We start from the raw sequence: 15,531 nt of genomic DNA on the forward strand, positions 1-15,531 counted from the left end.
TTTGCTTTGTCCTACGTAAGCAACCTTCCCACGAGAATCCTACGCAAGGCTTTATAAATGAGGCCCCTGGAGTCTCCAGAAGTACTTGCACAAACAGCCCTCTTCCTCAAAAACTGTTACGTTACCTCAAAGTATTCCCGCGTACAGACTGCCTTGGGCGCTGAATAAATCGCCCCTTGGCCATCAGATCTGAGGACACTGATTGGCTGAATTTAGTTATTGCTTGCATAGTTTTCAGGTAGCGGTAATGAAACATACTGTAATGTTTTAGATGTTATATATTAAACATTATTGTACATTTAAACACAAGCATTTTGAGGATAACTAGTTACATTTTATTTAAAAAATGTACAATAAACACTTTCTACAGAGGAGGAAGGGGGGGGGTGGCGCCGTAGTGCCCTCCATTGACTTTATTGAGTGCATGTCTTTGGTATTTGGGAATTTAAAAGTATGTTTCAAGTGGACTCTGTTGTACAACTTAACTTTGGAGCATTTTCAGGCAAAAAGTGTTTATATCTCTTGTAATGTTGCCTACCCATGCTTCTCAGAAGGTTTCTTCTTGGACACATTCATGGTGTTGCACTCGGTTGTGCGTGTAAAATGGTGGAAGTAGTTGGGTAAACAGTTAAATAAGAGAGCTTCAAATAGAAATTCAATCTCCACACACCTGGCCATTTGTTATTTCTCAAGCTTTGCAGTCTTTGTACAGTGCTGCATCTGAGAAGTACCTTCCCTGAAACTACATGACATGCCTCCAACAGAGATTCTTGTGTCAGGAGTCAAACCCTAATCCCAACCCTTACCCTTGTTTGACCCCCACTGTCCCTCCAGTAATGGCACATTTCCACTACAGCGCGGAGCTCGCTTTAAGCGTGCCGAGCCGTGCGGGGCCCGTTTTTGGTTGCGTTTCCACTTGGCGTAGTTCCGGCTAGCGGGTACTATTTCACAGTTTTTCTGGCCCCATAAAATCGAGGTTCTTTCCGGGCCAACAACCAGGCTGAGTCGGGCTGAGTATGCTAAACTAGAGAGAGAATCACTGGCAAGGGGGCTACAACTACAACAAGATGAACATATTTGACCGTGATTTAATTGTAATACACGTTTCAAAATGATGCCGAAGTAACAACATACTGATACCGGTTAGTAAAAACCATGAATTAACGCTTTGACAAGTCTGCAGACAGACGGCAGGCTAAAAACCTTTTAAAATGTGTGTTTTCTGAATGGAGATTGGCTAAGCTAACGCAGTATATGCTCCGACCGTCCACACTCACAACAACGGCCTACAGACATAAATAAACCAGCGACTGTATTCGCCATGACACAGGCAGTCTGTGGTTTGTACTTGTTTAACTTTTGTCTAGTTCAGGGATGGGCAAATGGCGGCCCGGGGGCCCCGTGAATGTTTACGTTTGACAGGCAGACTTTCAGTTACGATCGTTAACATCAGTGGGCCACAGCAAATGATGGTGAGAAGCTAAACTATATTAATTATGTCAATTACAGGGAGTGTGAATGTAACTGTGTGTGACTAGCTGGATGCAAACAGGTAAACGCTGTCTTTTGTTTCCCATGCTTGCTCTTCAAACAGCCGGGGACAGATACTATGTGCCCTTGATAAATACACACACACACACACACACACACACACACACACACACACACACACACACACACACACACACACACACACACACACACACACACACACACACACACACACACATTATTGTATATAGTTGAGTTTTGACAGCATCCATCAAACTAGATCTTTTGCCTTAATGCTCTGTTTTCTAATATTTCTGTGTGTCTGAACCACGTCTGTGTCTGCATATAACGTATTTAGTCTCCTGATTTTGAATGGGAATTAAATCATTTGAGTGTTCCCAAAGAACCGGTGTTCTGCAGTTTGTGTGGGCCTACTGTACTGTTGCACAGTTTATACTGTAGAAACTATGTCCAGGACAAGGTGTTTGGAAGTGTTGGAAGATTCATAGCTAACCACACTGAAGATTATGGAGTTATTGATCAGTCTTCTCATATCTCTAACATCACCAGAAGTCATCATTTAAGGGGTCACTTCATGTTTATGTCATCTTAATGGTTAATCTCAATGCACACACATTTTCTGTGCTTTCCAATAGTTTAAAATAGTTTTATTGTTTAATAACCTGTTCAATACAAACATGCCACTTGTAAAAATTAACTAAGATTTCTGTGAACTGATATTTGTTTAGTGAGATTATTAGAGGATGTTCCCGGAAAGATTGCAAAATGTCAATGAAGATGTCAGACTTAATTTGTTCATAATTACATACAGTACATGGCATTTGTGTGTGTGTTCCAAGTGAATCTGCGGCCCCCTGGTGGCCAGTACATACATTTTGTGGCCCCCACCACCATCCGAGTTGCCCATCCCTGGTCTAGTTTCTGAACAGATATGAGGAGCTGTGAGCTCTGAGGGCTAACAGCTAACGGCTGATGTTGTTTTTCTGGGGGTTCTCATTGAAGATGACGTCACGGCTCCGCCTACACTGCGTTACTATAGATACTACCCCAGTTCCTAAACTGTAATGAAATTTGCCATAAAGTGAGCCGGGCCTAACAAGGCCTAACGAGGCCTAACGAGGCCTAGCCATACCGAGCGAGGCCATGTAGTGGAAATGCGCCATAAGTCTCCAACCACCAAGACCTGAAGAAGCTCAGCCATCAGCTGCTTATAATGTTGACTCAGCATTTTAGTGAGGACTTTTGCTGATTTTCGGTTCTTTGTGATATCATTAAATTGTTGTCTAAGTCAAATGATGATAGGCAAATTGCAAGTGATATTCTTCCCTCAAAGCGCCATATAATTAGGTAGAAGATTGTCTACCAGGCAATGAAATAAACAAAAAGTATGGTTTTTTTAAGTCTGGTTAAGCACAAAAAAAAACCCTCAAGTGATTCAATTTAATTTAATTATTATATACAGACAAGCCTCGCTGGGTCCAAGGGTCCCTCGCTCTGGTCTGAAGAGCTGCAACCCTCGGCCTTTGACCCCTACCAGAGGAAAGCCTTCCTCTCCTCCTGCACGACCTACAGGACCACTCTTTTCATCCTCTTCACTTCTTTTCTTTCTTCCCTGGTTCTTTGTTTCCCTGGCGGCTGGAGCTGAGCACGGATTTAAAACCTTCCTATCCAAGGCTCCGGCTTTACCTTAAACCCAAGACATATTAGTCTATCTGTCATCTCATACAGCGAGTCCTAGTGTGAGCCCGGAAATGTAGAGAAACCCAAAGTTTTATGAAAATAATTTACGCAAATTGCCCATATGCAAGTTAGCATCTGGCAGTCTCGGTGTGCTCGGGACCTGTACTATACATTTCTAACATAACACTTTGGGGTACTCAACATTTCCAGGTTCACACCGCTGGCAAGTAGATATTCAAGCTTCTTTGACTCTCCATCTATGCATATCAACAAAGAGTCAGGAATGAGAGTTTCAGAGTAGATTTCTTGTTTTAGTGTCGCAAATATATATCCAACAGAACATGTTATTCTCTTACCCTTCTATTCAGCTCTACTGAAATATTTCAGTTTAATGAACAATTAAACTGAGGAAGACAGTGATGACTCAGTGTTTATTTAGCATTTAGCTCAGGTTGAAAGAGCGTGGGAGTCATAACAAGGCAGGCCTCCACCATGAAGGTAGAAGATGTTTAAAGATAACAGCTGAGTGAACGAGCATGTTAGCAAATGTTAGGCATGTTATTCTGTCGTCCATCCGCCTGCCCATCCTTCTTTTTCGCCCGCCCATTCCTAGCCTGTTGCCATGGTTTCGTTTCAGCCAACGGGGTAGGCTATGGGTTGGCAGGCGTCGACGGTAGGGGTCAAACAAGTTCACTTTTGGTGGCTTGTTGGGGGTTGGGATGTGTGTGTATGTTATGGGGGGCCGTGCTGGAGCGTTGGAGAGCATAATGGGCAGTTGATGTGTTGATAAGGTGGGACTTCGCATGTGTGTGGGTGTCGTGGGGTTTGATGTGAAAGGTATGCTGCTGTTTTCACGTGTGCTCGATAGGTTCGGGGGGATGGAGGTGGCGATTTTAGCCGAGCATTGATCAAGGATCAAAGGACTTTCCCGTGTTTTGGATGGGGGTTGCCAGGTATTTTGGATGCACAAAAGACTATTAATGTGCCTCCTGGGGGTTTTGGGTGGGGTTTATTATTTGGGGTGGAGATGGTTGATGTTGGGGTTTAGGGCCATTGATGTTAAGTTGGGTGGGGTTTGGATAAAGAGCGGTAAAAAGGGACCACTGCTCGGCTAGCTGCAGGAAGAAGACCAAGGGTCAGAGGTGCTGCACCAGATGGAAAACAGTCCGGTGTAGGAATCAGTTTCAGAATGAATCCCAAGACGTTTCAGCTCTAGACGTACTCTTAACTTAAAGATAAGATATTCTTTATTGATCTCACATTTTTTGTCAAAGCAGCATGTTAAAACAAAGCAATGCACATCATTTGAAAAATAAAAAAGAGTAGAAAATAATCAAACATTAAATAACTAAAAAGTAAAATATATAAAAGTTGACCGTGAAAGATAACAATTTGTAGACTATTTGTCAAATAAACACAAGGAAGTGCCAAATTACAGCTAACACAATTTAAATTAAAAAAATGATGGGAGATATCTTACCCTAACCCCACCCATTTAACAACAAAGACAATAACACATCTATATATATATATATATATATATATATATATATATATATATATATATACCTCTTTATAATTGTATTATTAGTGGCTGCTATCTTGTAGTTAGACGATACTACGGTAATACATCTGTAATAACACTACTTTATACAAACTCCACCAATTTATTTTTTTAAAGACTCTTACTGGTACTTTTTGTTGTCCACCTAGATTTTTATTTTGTAAATTATAATTTGTGTAATTTCTATTTGTATCTTTAATATTGTATGCATGCCTCTTTGGCTTTGTGCTGTAACCATGTAAATGTGCCCTGTATGGGACGAATTAAGGTATTCTGATTCTGATTAACTACATTTAATAAGACAATACTGGTTCAGTAATACAAATATAAGAAATTCAAATAAATCAAATGTAAAAAGTGCTTTGTGTTCCTGATGTATTGTATGCTAAAGGGAGGAGGGTCTTTAATGTGATCGCCCATATGCAACAGTGAAGTGCTAACGATCAAGACGCAGTTTAAGGAACATACGCACATGATGACAGTGCCAACAGCAAGCATACATACAGACCCAGGATTAAGATTGCACACATGCACTCTTCTGTTCAGCAGAGCACCCCTCCCCCACTGAGCCTGTGTGTGGGCGGCTGAGCAGGAGGCTGTCCCACTACTGCCGTTGATTCAGTGTGTTTCTCCAACAAACAGAACCGAAGCGTCATAATGGTGGGCTTTAGGGAATGGGAATGTGACGTCATCAACGGCAAGTCCTCCATATTAAGAGGACACTAGCGATGTTGGCTATTGACTTACCTGTACGGCGAGCGGAGTAGCAGTAACTTTTCCACTTTAAACGTTTTAAACATGGTTGGTAGGCACTGTTATGTCACTGGCTGTAAAAGACACTTGTACGGCCAATAACCAAACAGAAAAGATCACAATGGGATTACATTTTATTATTTTAAACTAACAGGGAGACGAGGGACACATAGAACAATCAGCAAGAGACGCTGAATGTGTTGGATGTCAGCCGTCTGCTAACTGTGTACAGGAACACAAAGCACTACACTGGGGATACGATTTAAAACATGGAATATTGCAGAATACGTTCATATACTGGGACAGTGGTTCCCAACCTGGGGGGCGCGCCCCCCCTTGGGGGAGCGCCAAAGATCGCAGATGATTTCTGGCCAAATATCATATTTAGACTTTTATTTTATTTATTTTTTACATTTTATTTTTTTTTACATATAATTGTAACGCAATACATGATTGTCGCTAAAAGCCTTGTCTCTACATTACAATAAAATATAAAACATAATTGATTAATTCATTTGAATACAAATTCAAGTTAGTAGCTATAAAAATAAATGTATAATTCTTTCTTTAATAGAAATGTTTCTTCTGCCCGTAAAGTGTCCAAACCGGGCTTTTCTGGATAAGCGCATTTTTAAACATAGTCATTGTCCATGCCGGTTTCAGTTGGATTATTTGTCACAGTTGCTCCGATCAGATCGGTCTCCTCCATTTTGTAGATTATTTACGACTTTTGAATCAACATAAACACATCGGCAAAATCCGGCTCACTTTGAGCATGTGTTTTAAACAGTTTAATCCCTTTGTGAATTGTTTCCACTTGCGCCGTCCTTTAATTTCTTCATACAGCGGGAATCCAAATGAATGAATCCTGAGTCCAATAACCATCAAAGTCACTCCAACAGTGCTGCTTAATTACGCTTTCATCCTCCTTTAACAACATACATCATTCATCCAGTTTGTGACAGTAGTTGTAGCATTTTGAGACTTTTCAACTTTAATTACCGCTGTTCCTCCCCCCCCCCCCCTTGTGTATGTGTGGGGGGGGGGGGGGTGGCGCGCAACTTCCAACAGGAGTCATTTGGGGGGGCTCTTGGGGATAAAGGTTGGGAACCCCTGCTCTAGGTTGTACAACAGTAAATTATTAAACAATCATGTTACGTTATTAATTACTTAGAAAAATCATCAGCATAAACAATTAAACATTGACTGAAATACAAAATAAAACATTGTGTTTTTCTTTATGTAGGAATATACAGCTAAAAACGACACTTTCTAAACTTCATTTAGATGTTTAGGTTGAAAGCAGAGGCACATGGCTCCTTTTCATGCAGAATGGCTACAGCAGACCTTGCGCTGGCTCTTCCAGAACACAGCGTCACTTTTCAATAATGTATAGCAAATTAAATACATAGATCAGAGCCCTGTTTATCTTCTGGTCACGATATGAAGCTGACTAAAAATATTGAGCAACTGTGGGTAGAGGGTTTCCATAACATTATTTGAGCTTAACCAAAAACAATATCCTGTGTCAAATGTATTGCTAAAGCAGTGTGGTCAGGGTTAGAGCATTGTACAGATACAATACATGTATAGCATGGGATGTTCTGATCTGGGGAGAGAATACAATCAACTGGAACCTTTCGGAACACATTCACACACACATTCAAAACTGTGACTGTGAGTCCCCAAACGTCTGTGTTGGCTGAAGTTTGAACTCATCTTATGACCTTTAAACTTACCATCTTCTTGTTGTTCTTCTCTCCTCAGGACCAGGAAACTTCAGATCCGAAACATTCCCCCTCACCTGCAGTGGGAGGTGAGTTCATATTTCCTTAATGACTGTGACCTTGACTTGAACTTCACATTGCCAGCAACAACACACCATTCCTTCCATCCACAACATCCCCTATTAAAATGGATATTACATTGAAACTACATGTATAGGTAAAGGCTCTAAACAACCCGTCCAGTGCCCGCCGGCCGATCTGCTCCAACAAATGAACTATTTGGTCTTTATTTTGAAAGTTTCCGTTTGACAAACACAGTCTAAAACAAGCTTTACACCAATTACTACAGTGACGTTATCGGCGTGTTTCTGAAAAGTGGCGGAATCGGAATCAATTGTGAATTTGGACCCTAACTAGTGAGCCAAATCCATATTTGACTAGCACCATGTCAGACCTTTAGCCACTCCCTCTTTAACCATTCAACTTGCAGTGTCACTGTTCCAGAGGGCCATTTGTTGAAAAGCTTGCCACCTGGCGTAAGTCTTATTTTGTAACTAGTCGGGAAAACGTTTCTCATTTTTCATTCAACTAGTAAGACAGATTGACGAAGTAGTGCGACAGAATGTCTGACTAGTTCTGAAATAGAGCCCACTAGTGGAGGAAAGAGCCCTAAGATACCAAGGATATGTAAAACGGTTGCCATACAGGAACCTACGGCCATCCAAACTGACCTCACTACAAATACATGCACTACTGAGGTGTTGTGGGAGTGTGTGTGTGTGTGTGTGGTGTTTGTTGGTTGTATTTGCTTGTACCTGCTGACTGTGTATCAGTCAGTGGGAGCTGCAGGTTTGTTATAAAGGGAGCACAGTGAATAGAATCGCACATGAGCTAACAGTCAGGTATTGATCAACTGTTTCAAACTGTAACCTATTGATTGTTGCTAAATGCTGCGGTTATGTTGTCCCTTCAGCTGGATGTGTAATACCAACTGCAGGACATGAGAAACAGCCAGCAGCTGATTGAGAGCGGGAATCACTGCATTACATAGACAGTGGAGGGAAATACTCGTAAACAAGCCAACAACAACAAATGAACATCCCGATATTTGACTGTGAAAACCCTCTTTCAGCTCATATGGTTAGGATGTGCATGTGTGTGTGAGATTCTCTGCTGCTCTTGTCGGGCTGTGTGTGTGTATATGTGTGTGTGTGGGTGTGTGTGGTTGTGTGTGTGTGTGTCTGTATGTGTGTGTGGTTGTGTGTGTGTCTGTATGTGTGTGTGGGTGTGTGTGTGTGTGTCTGTATGTATGTGTGTGTGTGTGTGTGTCTGTATGTGTGTGTCTGTGTGTGTGTGTGTCCTGTATGTGTGTGTGTGTGTGTGTGGTTGTGTGTGTGTGTGTGTCTGTATGTGTGTGTGGGTGTGTGTGTGTCTGTATGTATGTGGTGTGTGTGTGTGTGTGTGTGTGTCTGTATGTGTGTGTCTGTGTGTGTGTGTGTCTGTATGTGTGTGTGTGTGTGTGTGTGTGTGTGTGTGTGTGTGGTGTGTGTGTGTGTGTCTGTAATGTGTGTGTGGTTGTGTGTGTGTGTGTGTGGTGTGTCTGTATGTATTTGTGTGTGTGTGTGTTTGTGTGTGTGTGTGTGTCTGTATGTGTGTGTCTGTTTTGTGTGTGTCTGTATGTGTGTGTGGGTGTGTGTGTGTGTGTTTGTGTTGTGTGTGTGTGTGTGTGTCTGTATGTGTGTGTGGGTGTGTGTGTGTCTGTATGTATGTGTGTGTGTGTGTGTGGTTGTGTGTGTGTGTGGTGTGTGTGTGTGTGTCTGTATGTGTGTGTGGGTGTGTGTGTGTCTGTATGTATGTGTGGGTGTGTGTGTGTGTGTGGTTGTGTGTGTGTGTCTGTCTGTGTGTGTGTGTGGTGTCTGTCTGTGTGTGTGTGTGTGTGTGTGGTGTGTGTGTGTGTCTGTGTGTGTGTGTGTGTCTGTAGTGTGTGGTGTGTGTTGTGTGTGTGTGGTGTATGTGTGTGTCTGTATGTGTGTGTGTGTGTCTGTATGTGTGTGTGTGTGTGTGTGTCTGTATGTGTGTGTGTGTGTGTCTGTATGTGTGTGTGTGTGTGTGTGTGTGTGTGTGTGTCTGTATGTGTGTGTGTGTGTGTGTGTGTGTGTGTGTGTCTGTGTGTGTTGTGTGTGTGTCTGTATGTGTGTGTGTGTGTGTGTGTGTGTTTGTGTGTTGTGTGTCTGTGTGTGTGTGTGTGTGTGTTGTGTGTGTTTGTGTCTGTGTGTGTGTGTTGTGTGTGTGTGTGTGTGTGTCTGTCTGTGTGTGTGGGTGTCTGTGTGTGTGTGTGTCTGTCTGTGTGTGTGTGTGTGTGTGTGTGTCTGTGTGTGTGTGTGTGTGTGTGTGTGTGTGTGTGTGTGTGTGTGTGTCTGTGTGTGTGTGTGTGTGTGTGTGTGTGTGTGTGTCTGTATGTGTGTGTCCACAAGAGGGCGACGTCTCTCCGCAGCACTCTCTCTGAAGTGAATGTGCTTTTGATGCTCGTGGACCTGAATAAATGATCAGTCCTGTTGGACAGATGTGCTGAGGTGGGATATTCCTTACTTCAAAATAAAAGCATGTTAGATTAACTAATGAACTCATTGAGTTAATGACGTTTCCTTCAGTTTCATATGTTAACATCTGCTGGACTTTTATTAAGGATTTCAGATAAATAACATGAACTTGCATTATTATATTTATTCAAATCTCGTGTACATAGATAGTCTTAAAGAATGAACACTACGGCAGATGCAGGCTTTCAGTTTCTTCTCTCTACATAGTTTACATTGTGTTATATTGAGTGTGACTATGATTGGTTGTGGAGGGGGTCTTTTCTTTGCTCAGCTCTTGGCTCTGGAGGAATAGGGGTTTGGGAGTGGATGAAAAGTGGTTAAAAATGTGATTGTTCTCTTTTTAACGTTATTGTCAGTCGGTTTCTGCTTTCATGCATGTTATTGTTTTTATGCGATGAGTAAATTGTATCTGCAGCTTTCTGAGGGGTAATATGTTGGATGTTTGTCCCAGCAGGTATATAAGGTATATCACCTTTTACGAGTGGTATAGTCTATAATCATTGTTTCGTTTTTTTAAAAGCAGGTTTGACTAAATGGAGCTTTTAGCAAGCAGGGTTTTATTCTATGTACACTTATTTTAAATGCACTTGTGAACAGCAACACACAAGTGTCAGACTTTACTCTTTGTTTAAGGGCAGGCCAGGATGGCAGTGCATTGTAGGAGCAGGAAGACTTTAATGTAGAACCTTTTACCATCTGTGTGAGCATGTTGAAGTCCAGACTGCTGATGGATGTTAGTTGTACTAAAACATCAGGAGACCTGCACATGTTCCAGCAGGTTTGGGGTGTGAGAAGGTGCTCTGCTCTGTTTTGGATATGTGCTCATATATTTATGAAAGTGTGTGTTAATGTGACCTACTGTGATTTTTTTGTACATTGTACAAAAGATGAAGAGCTGAACAAATGAAGGTGTTTTCTGTCTGTGTTCCAGGTGCTGGATGGTCTGTTGGCTCAGTGTGGGACCGTAGAGAACTGTGAACAAGGTAAGGCTTGTGACCTCAGCTCATGTGTCCCAGATGTACTTCACATCCTAACCAGGTGCTAACTGAGACGTGAGGATTGAACACATCTCAACTGTTATATAGTGTGCACAAATAAGAGACAGTCCTAAAAACCCTTGATGTCTGCGTCTCTATTAAAAGACTTAAAGGTGGAAGAAAAGTAGAGGTTCAGGACATTTCCTCAATCGGCCCAAATCAACTTGGAAGGAAAAATAAGAAAAAGTGGAGTGGCCCCTTTTATTATTGTCCATTCATAATCTGCTTATGTGTTCTCAGTTTATAGTTAGGTGTATTGAATGTTAGAATATAGTAGAGAAAGCCTCTATTTCTAAAGTGTCATCACTAAGAGGTGCTTCGAGAAAATGACAATAAATCTGAGATCTCGTAGAACACCACTTGGGTCTAGTGCTCATAAAAAGAAACATGATACCAAAAAAAGAATACAGATATACACATTCTTATCTTGCATCATTAAAGAACCCTTTATCCTATATCTTGGAACAGTGGTTCTCAACTGGTGGGTCGCGACCCACTTTTGGGTCCCGTTTCGAGTGGGCAGATGTGTGCGTAAAAAAAAAAAAAACTTCTGTCACGTAGTGATCATCTTCTCAATAAAACATCTTTGCTGATGTTTTTCATAGTCTTCTGGCCAATCAGAATCAAGATTGTTGCCGGAAGTCCCCACATAACTTTGCGGTATAACTGCTCTTTATACATCCATGGGTACAACTTCAGATACAAATAAACATATAAGGATTATGACCCCCGGTCTGATGACTGACAGGTCACAGAACAATGGGGGCTATCTACCCTTACCCACCATTTAAAGTAAGTCACACAGACTCTCTCCTCTTTGCTCTTCTCTCTGTGAGGAGCAGCAAGATGTCAGAACAAAGTGAAAAACAAACAATGGCATCAAATATTATGAATATGTCGGGTAGTAATACATTTATATATTTTCTTCTCAGAGTGTACCAGAATGCGTAGTTATATGTTAGTATTTCTACAAATCTCCTGGGGGAGATTCCCCCCAGACCCCCTTCTGGGGTTGGGTTTTCAACATGTCACGTTTTTCACGTGTAGAGAATTTGCAGGATTGGCTCCAAGTCTGCCTTTTTATTTACTACAATACAAGTGTGCCTTTTTATTTACTACAATACAAGTGTGCCTTTTTATTTACTACAATACAAGTGTGCCTTTTTATTTACTACAATACAAGTGTGCCTTTTTATTTACTACAATACAAGTGTGCCTTTTTATTTACTACAATACAAGTGTGCCTTTTTATTTACTACAATACAAGTGTGCCTTTTTATTTACTACAATACAAGTGTGCCTTTTTATTTACTACAATACAAGTGTGCCTTTTTATTTACTACAATACAAGTGTGCCTTTTTATTTACTACAATACAAGTCTGCCTTTTTATATTATACAGTTCAGCTTTGATTCTAGAAACTTGATTCCATCATCTCATTAAACCTTTTTTAAAGCATACTTTAGTTCTGTGAAGGGATATAAGGGATATATGCACTGTACTTCACTTTCATTAATATTGTATGCTGAAAAGCGTATATATATTACAGCACGATTTTTTGTTGAATAGATTTCAGTGGTTCAAAAATTCGGGTCACAATTTATTGACAAAGGAAAAAAGTGGGTCCCGAGGCCTGACCAGTTGAGAACCACTGCCTTAGAACATGGGTTTCAAACTCAAGGCCCGTGGTCCAGCACCTGCTTTTATGTGGCCTGTGAGAGTTTGCAACCAATATAGATTGCTTATCGATCAATTACAGGAGTACGTTTTAGAATATTAATCTATTATATAAGTAAGTCATATTTGTGGTTGTACATTTTGTATTCATTTTTTTCATTTATAATTAGTCTAATAAAACATATACATTGTTGGGATATATGCTTATTATAGCATAATTGTGAGTGTCTGTGCCCACATACAGTATGTCAGTCTCTGCGTACATGCTTATATATCAATGCACAACCATGTGTACCGTTACTACACTCATTGGGCAGAAACAAACAAAATGAGGCTGCAACATCCTTTCTTCTTCCAAACAGCAGGGCCTTTAAGCATCACTAAAGTAACACTAAAGTAACACATGCTCTCTCCTCCTTAGTGAACACAGAGAGTGAGACGGCAGTGGTTAATGTCACATATGCATCGCGGGAGCACGCCAGGCAGTAAGTCCTCCATCCTTTATTATTTCAATGTTCCAACCCTCTGCCTCCTCTTTGTCTGCTCCTCTAGACGCTGTCACAGAACTCTTTCTGCATGCTCTAGGTACCTTTTAAAACATGCATAGTTGAATGTTCCAACAATCCGCCTCTGACATCTAGTGGCCATTTGAAGAAACTACAGCTTTCTACAGCTTCAGTCACTTTATTTGTTCACTTATTTCATAATGCTGCGACTCATTTCAAAATGTAAATGTATATGTACTTATTTGGTTTCATTAACATGTGCTTACCTTTAAATTGAATGTTAGCTGTACTTATTGTATTTGACTTGTATCTGCACAGTACTCTTTGCTGTTGTAAACGTCCTCTTCCTTGCAGTAGGACAAAAAACCGGATTTCTGATAACCATACAAATCAGTCCTCAGTCCTGTGTTTAGCATTCAACCAGACTAGTAGAACTATTTCAATTACAGTATAGTTATATTCTATTATTGTTTGTTATTATAACTCCTCAAAGTAACTACCTACTATAGTTATCAGAAAAAACAGTACAGTGTAGTTATGACGATGAAAATCTTAGATCACAGGCTCCTCCAACAGTGCAACACAATAACACAGACAAAATAGTGCAAGTATACAAAAAGAAAAATAGTAAAATTGTGATTTTAATTTTGGGTGCAGTGCAGTAATTCCTATTCAGTGGTTCCTCAAAAGCATCCCTGTCCTTGGTTACATTCCACCCCCGTTAGGGATGTGCATCTCCATCACTGAGGCCGATGCGATGCGCATCTCGATACGTTGCCAACGATACGATACATTAACGATGCATTTGAAACACCAGGCGATGCGATACGATTCACCCCTGTAGCGATACAGTTCCATACGATTTGGTTCAGCATTATGCGATTCGGGGCGATACGATGCGATTCAACGCGATGCAAAATAATAATACTTCAATATGGTACGACAGAGGATTTTGTTTTATTCCTTATATGAAGCAAATCATAATAGTGCTTTACATATTTGGTTCTTTCTACTAGTAGTCTACTGCACATCCCATCATGCTGTTTCTTTTTTACCTTTAAAAGCTCTCCAGAGTACAATGTTATAACACCTCACAGTTAAACAATGTAAGGATGTATTGCTCATGATTAACAATGTGCAAATAACAGCTACCATAGAGCAATGCCCATACAGCTGCCAGCCTGATGTGCTTAACACTCATTCATAGGCTAACTCACCAGTGAGCAGAAAGCAGTGGGTTCTATATGAACAATAAAGAATACAAAGAACCTTTCACAAACAGGTCTTTCATAACTGCTTACAGTAAGGAAGACATTTACATTATTATTGGCCGTCACAGGCTGCTGTAAACTAAACACCATCTCTCTGACAGAACTCCTCACTGAGTGATTTAACTCATATGTCTAACTTTCAGGTTTCTCTTTTCAGCCGCAGACCCCATGTCGCCTCTTTATGTGCGTCGCTCAGTTCCTCGTACTACTTGTGTACTTTAAAGCGGCTCGATATCGTTAACAATTTGCTCACTCACTTTTATCCTTCTTCCATGTCATGTGTGCACAATGTGTATTCTCTCAGTTCTGTTAGTTTGTTAATACAATGTTAACTTCCTGTTCTCGCCCCTCAGAGCCATCCAGAAGCTGAATGGATACCAGTTTGAGAACAACGCCCTGCGCGTCTCTTACATCCCCGATGAGAACTCTGAGACTGATGGAGGCCAGCGAGGGCCCGAAAACGGCCGGCGTGGATACGGGCCCCGGGGGGGGCCTCGCGCGGGGTCCCCGAGCTCGGGGATGTTCAACAAGCCTCCGCACGCCGACATCCCCCTGAGGCTGCTGGTGCCCACGCAGTACGTCGGAGCCATCATCGGCAAGGAGGGGGCCACCATCCGCAACATCACCAAGCAGACGCAGAGCAAGTGAGTGCCCCCCCCATCAGAACACCAACTCATCTGTCTTTAGAGCTGTGCTGTCATTGAAATCTATAAATGAAGATAAAGGTTAAATGCTTATTTGAGGTTTAACTTGTTTATTATTAATGGAAGGTTTAGTCTGTTTTCTCTGAGGAACATTGAGACAAGTGCAATACTTTAGTTAAGAGCCGCTCAAAAGTGTTCAGGCAACAATATCAATGTTTCAAAACTGCATTTACAAATTTGATGTTACAATTAGTCATCTGATGCATCCGCACAAAGTGGCCCAATGAAGAAACAACTTCAGTAAAATTGTATCCGACATGGACTCTTAGTCACACCATCCTTTATTTATAAGATGTGTCTGTTTGTTGAACCATTTTTCAGAATGCTTATACAATTTCATTTAGCCATAATAACTTGGTAAAGGGATTTATTCCAAATCAGCTTGGTATTTTTCCATTGCATTTTGGTATATTGCAGAAAATAAGATCTGTGGCAAACGGACATACGTATATGATAATGACATGTTTTGTTCAGCAGGTTCATTAATGAACCCGACTTTT

General features: G+C 41.1%; 1 protein-coding gene across 2 annotated transcripts in view; it reads left to right on the top strand.

Annotated features, from left to right (window-relative positions):
- igf2bp1 (insulin-like growth factor 2 mRNA binding protein 1) overlaps positions 1–15,531 on the top strand; it is an 89,405-nt gene that overhangs the window by 41,311 nt on the left and 32,563 nt on the right. For both annotated transcript variants that reach the window (XM_034201054.1, XM_034201056.1), the window contains exons 3-6: positions 7,277–7,325; positions 10,768–10,819; positions 12,972–13,035; positions 14,681–14,971. In XM_034201054.1, the coding sequence (XP_034056945.1) occupies positions 7,277–7,325; positions 10,768–10,819; positions 12,972–13,035; positions 14,681–14,971 (456 nt within the window). The remainder of the gene's footprint in view (positions 1–7,276; positions 7,326–10,767; positions 10,820–12,971; positions 13,036–14,680; positions 14,972–15,531) is intronic.

This window comes from Gymnodraco acuticeps, unplaced genomic scaffold (genome assembly GCF_902827175.1).
Source record: "Gymnodraco acuticeps unplaced genomic scaffold, fGymAcu1.1, whole genome shotgun sequence".
In the NCBI taxonomy this organism is placed as follows: Eukaryota; Metazoa; Chordata; class Actinopteri; order Perciformes; family Bathydraconidae; genus Gymnodraco; species Gymnodraco acuticeps.